This window comes from Cicer arietinum, chromosome 6 (assembly GCF_000331145.2).
Source record: "Cicer arietinum cultivar CDC Frontier isolate Library 1 chromosome 6, Cicar.CDCFrontier_v2.0, whole genome shotgun sequence".
NCBI classification, from domain to species: Eukaryota; Viridiplantae; Streptophyta; class Magnoliopsida; order Fabales; family Fabaceae; genus Cicer; species Cicer arietinum.
In genome coordinates this window covers 23370048-23375926 of record NC_021165.2, presented here as the reverse complement: position 1 = coordinate 23375926, position 5879 = coordinate 23370048, and the positions used below count along the sequence as shown (strand labels likewise).

Sequence of the window (5879 nt, the reverse complement as noted above, 5' to 3'; positions counted from 1 at the left end):
TAATCTTTTTTTATAAATAAAATAAAATAAATTTACCTAATTCGCGAACATATTTACAAAGTAATTGATGTCAACATTTTGAATGTGTCTATGTACCATTTTGCAGATTCAATATGAAATGGTGTCCGATTGTTCTATACACAGCATAATTGTACACATCAACTAGAGAAATAAAAACACACGGTTGCTTCAATTCTATCTCACTAAGAATATGAAAGATAAGTTTATTAATACACAAATAATATAGTTTAAAAATTGAATTTACACAAAGAGAACTAAACCTTGTCATCCTTCAAGACCATTTCCATTGCATAAAATTTATCTTTAAACCACACTTGCACAACTTTAACAACCAAACTCCATGGCTCAGAAATTGAAGCAACAAAATGTGATTTTTTTTTCAAACATCAGAGGAGAAAGATAAACACAAAATGAATAAGAATATTTGATAAAGAAAAGTTAAAAATGATTTGTGTAACATGAATGATATTTACAAAGGAGACGCAAAAAATGAGAGGAAGAGAGATAGTTGACCGAGAAGGCGAATTAAAAAGGAAAGTCTCATGGCGAAAATAATTCTTAAAATAAAATAAATTTTTTAATTAAATTAATTTAAAGCGGTAGTTGTTGTTTAAAAAACAATTACCTTAGAAAAATTGTCAAACATTTCGAATTTCTGGGAATGAAATTGAGTATGGAGAGACTGTGACCAAACTCTCGAACCAATACTATTTTGCAAATTCAAATTGAATTGGTGTCCGGTTGTTCTATATGCTCCAGAGTTAGACGCAACACCAAGAGAACAAGAGTTGTACACAACTCTCTCACAAATAGTAGTCTCAAATTGAGAAATAAGAGCTTTTCGCATTGTTGCTTGAATTTTATGACCCTAGCAATATGAAACACAAGTTTGTTAAATTAATAACATAACAAATAAGTTTGTGTATAATTTAAAATTTGAATTTATAAAACAAAGAGTTAAACCTTGTCATCCATCATCAGTACAATTTCCATCGCATAAAATTTATGTTTGATATTCAGATCAGACAGAAACCATAGTCGCACGATTCTAACAACCAAATTTCATGACTCTTTTTTGGAGAAATTGAAGCAACAAAATCTGATTTTTTGTCGGACATCGGATAACGATAAACAAAAAAATAAATAAGGAATTTTTAGAATAGAAAAAATTAAGAGGAAATTGTGTAGATGAGATAATACATATTTATAAGAGGGACACAAAAAATGAGAGATTATTGAGGATAGACGGTTAACGAATGACGACGTATTAAAAAAGAAAGTTGGAAGACAATTAGTAAAATAAAATAATTTTTTTTAATTAAATTAATTTGAAACTGGTTGATAAAGTAGTGTTTAAAAAACAATTCTTTCAAAAACTATCAAGTAGTGGTGTATTGCATTTTATTTTTAACTCATTCTTCTTATTTATTTAACTAGTCATTAACTTCTCAACGGCCACATACAATTACCTTAAAAAATTGTCAGGGGTGTATTGTATTTTATTTTTAATTTTTTAATTGGCCACTAAATTTTCAATGCATCACATACAAAGGTCGTGATGTAACTGGAAGTTTTATTTTTTTATTTCTAACACTCTATTTGGCTGACACGTGACAAACTTGTCAAATTATCATGTTTGTTTTATTATAATGTATAGATGATACTTCATGTTAATGATTATTTTTATTTTTCTAAAATATAACCGTGTTTAACTAGAACCAACCCAATATATCATGAGACCTAAAACAAAATGATTAGATGGAGTTTTTTCAAAAATTAATAAATAAATTATTAATATTTTATTTAATAATTATAAAAAATTTCTTTGTCAGAAATCATGGCATTTTCAATTTCATTTTCTCTATATTTTAAAAAAAAGACATTTTAATTGTTCTACAACAACATCAAATGCGTATATACATTATATCACTTAGTAATGTACTCACTACTTTATCTTAATTTCCCAATTTATAACTAATATTTTTCATGTTAAGAACGTGCTTACTATTTCTCACATGTTAATTTCATTTTTACAAAAATTATATGTAGTATGGACTAAAAAAACTAAAAACCCTTAACGTAGTTACAACAAAACTCTATAAGAACGATGAATAGTTCTATAACTTATAACAATTAATAGTTACCAATTGAGTTACACTCGACGAGTAAAACTATTCCTTAATTTAATATTTAATTTTAATATGTTGACAATAATCATAATATTTGTAAAGTGTCAAAATATATATATTTAATAAAAGTAGAGAAGATTAATTTAATCTAAACCTAAACAGAAGAAACATAACATGATACTTAATTAGTGGAAATGAAACGAGGTGATTAAAGCCAAAAGCTAAAACATAATATAAATGTTTTGACCAAACAATGAGGTTGTGCAAATAATGATGTTGCACTACTATAAGAGCTATTATTACGCCTTTGATTGGCCATTGCACCGCCGCAAATTCCACCGGCCATTGCACCGCCGCAAATTCCACCGGCCATTGCACCACCGATGACTCCGGTAGCCGCTCCTCCGCCTAGACTTCCTCCTCCTTTTCCACCTCCTACTTTTCCTCCTCCTCCTCCACCACCTCCTTTTCCAAATCCTCCTCCTCCTCCTCCTCTTCCGCCACCTCCTCCCTTTCTTATAGTAAAGGATAGTTCATGTTTATGTTTATTTTTACTTTCCACAACCTCAACTTTGTCGTTCAACCTTGTAGATACTTCTATGTTTCCTATCATCATTGAATAATAACACAAATTATAAAAGACAAAGTGAAAAGAATATATAAATAAAAGATTTTGAAGTGTTAAGTTTATATTTTAGTATATATATATATATTATAATTTAAATTTTTTTTATGAGTAGTACGACAGATGATCATATATAACAATTCAATCACACATATTTTATTTTTAGAAACACTTTGTAATTTCTTTAATTTAAAAAAAAAAATAGATCACCCTAACAAATATTATTAATCCAAACATACCCTAAGTTTGTGCTAGTTTGAAAAGCTAAGAAACTGTACCAATAAACTCATGTGATTGTTCGTTGTTGTTTATTAGGCTTTTGTCTTCTGAATTGAAATCTTTAGTTGATGAAGCATGAGCACCTGAAATTATTAATAAGAACAATACAAGAAATATTACCTTCATGTTAATTAGGGTTAAGGGATTGGAAAAGGGAGTGGTGACTCTTTGCAAATAATTGGGATCTTATTTGCTTTGAATAACTTGGATCTCTTGGTAAGGTAAAATGGATTCCATAAAGGCTTCAAATTTTTTTTATGAAGCAAGGGTAAGAGTGATTATAAGAATAAGATTATATAAAGGCTTCAATAATTTGTTTGATGAAGACCTATTACTATAGCCGAATCCTCTCCATGTTCATAGGATCCGTCACTACTTTGGAGGAACGACTTGGGTCTATAAATGTTCCTCTCTTAGCGTAAAAAATAATAATATTATTATCATTAAATAAAATATATTAATAAATGAAATAAAATAAATAAAATCGAAGAAAAAAAATATGTTTGAGAAGAAGTGTCAAAATATTATATTATTTTAATAATCTATTTTGTAGATAAATTTATATTATTTTAACAACTGTCTCTAATCAAATGAATTACCAACTTAATTTTATTTTGTTAACAAATTGTTTTTTCAGATTTAATAAATAAAAATAATTATAATTAAAAAAATAATAAATTATATTAATAAAATCAAACAAAATACATGTGGTTGAATACACATGACAAAACAAATAAGGTTATTTGATCAATGTAATTTTATTGTGTTAACAACTCCTTCCTATTTTTTCTCTAAATTTAATAAATAATAATAATAATAATAATAATAATAATAATAATAATAATAATAATAATAAAAAGTTTCATATTACTAATATTACTAATTTTATTTACCATATTACTAATTTTATTATATTTATCTTTTATTTATTACTATGGAACTTTTTTTATTATTATAATTTTTTATTTATTAGATCAAGATAAATAAAAAGGAGTTATTAACAAAATAATATTAAGTTGTTAATTTATCTGCAAGATAGGAGGGAGTTGTTAACAAAATAAAATTAAATTGATAAAATATTTGTTTTGGCACATCTATTCAATCGCATTAACTTTGATGTATTTTTTTTTTTATTTTTCAATTTAATGTATTTTGTTTTATTTGATTCATATAATTTACTTTTTTTTTAAATTATTATTATTTTTATTTATTAGATCTGAAAAGAAAAAAAGGAGGAAGTTGTTAACAAAAATAGAATAAAGTTGTTAAAATAATATAACACGTTATTTATTTTGGCACATTCTTTTTCTTTAATTTAATATATTTGATTTGATTTTATTAATATAATTTTTTTTATAAATATTTTTATTACTTTTTATTTATAAAATTAACTATTATTCAATTGTTAAAATAAAAAAACGAAAAACTTATACATGGAGATGCGACCTTCGACTGTATTAAAAAGTTTTATCTTTCATATGGTTGCAGGGCGAGGTTGTATTAAAGTGTGGTATTTTGGTGAGTTTTTTTAAAAATAGTGATATATATATTGCAGATAAATTAACAACTTAATTCTATTTTGTTAACAACTTCCTTCTATTTTCTTTTTCGGATCTTATAAATAAAAATAATAATTATTGTTATTATAATTTAAAAAAGTAAATTATATTAATAAAAGCAAACAAAATACGTTAAATTGAAGAAAAATATATATATCAAAATTAACGCGGTTAAATAAATGTGCAGAATAATTTTATTTTATCAACTTATTTTTAGTTTGTTAACAACTACCTAATATTTTTCCTCCAGAACTAATACATACAAAATAATAATAAAAAAAATTCCATTTATGCAGGATAACCATTTATTACAAAATCAACTATTAAGATTGTGCAAATATACAGATTCATGCATAAATAATATATGGAATTGTTAAAATCTCAACCATCAATATGTTTTTTTTTTTTCTTTATAGATTCTCTCCATAAAAAGTAATTTTATTCAAGACGTTACATACATTAAATAATGTGGATACATCTTTTAATAAAAAATTAAATTTAAATTCATTATGTTATAGAAGTCTAGGCCATTTCGTTAGATTCGATTCTTGTTTGTTCAACAATCAATTTATTTGCTAGCACAATTCAAATTGTGTTTTGCTTGTGGTGTTAAAAAATAGTTTTAAACAATCTATTTTCTAAAATTAATTAAACCTAAAAGTAAGTTGAATTCTATATATATAAATAATCAATTTTGTCTAATACAAAAGTGATATATATATATCAAAAGTGAAATCAACTTAGAAAAAAGACTTTCAAAGTTTGTGGAGTAGATAGATATTTTAGTACTTAAAATTATAACAATCGATCAATTTAGCTCCTCAAATTTATAAAATAATAATTTGATCCTTTAAATTGAAAAATATATAAACTTTATTTTTTTATTTTGCATTATAATTTTAAAAGTTCTATATTTGTTTTAAGTCAATATGTATGTCTTTTATTAATTTTGATGGTTGTTTACTAAAAATATATTTTGATTGATGACTAAATTAATTGATATTTTTAATTTAAGGGACTAATTTACAATTTTAAAAATTTAAGAGACTAAATTAATTGACTCTTACAATTTCAAAATTAAAATGTTTATTTTCTTAAAGTACACTTTACCTTATACCCCACATTTATACTCGTACTCTACATTTTATACAAACTATCTATTTTACCCCCTTTCTTTTTTTTTCAAAAAAAATAATTTGTTTTCTAAAACTCATGTGTTTCAAAAAATTTGAACTTTAGGTACTAAAAAACATTTTTCAAATTCTT

At 24.5% G+C, this 5879-nt stretch overlaps 1 protein-coding gene across 1 annotated transcript; it reads right to left on the bottom strand.

Moving 5' to 3' along the window:
* Positions 1-2355: 2355 nt before the first annotated feature.
* Positions 2356-3391, bottom strand: LOC101500369 (uncharacterized). Its single transcript, XM_004506982.4, has 2 exons — positions 3054-3391; positions 2356-2756 (listed from the first exon to the last, which is right to left on the bottom strand). Exons 1-2 carry the CDS (start codon positions 3178-3180, stop codon positions 2359-2361), a joined length of 525 nt encoding a protein of 174 aa, XP_004507039.1. The 5' UTR covers positions 3181-3391; the 3' UTR covers positions 2356-2358.
* Positions 3392-5879: the final 2488 nt, after the last annotated feature.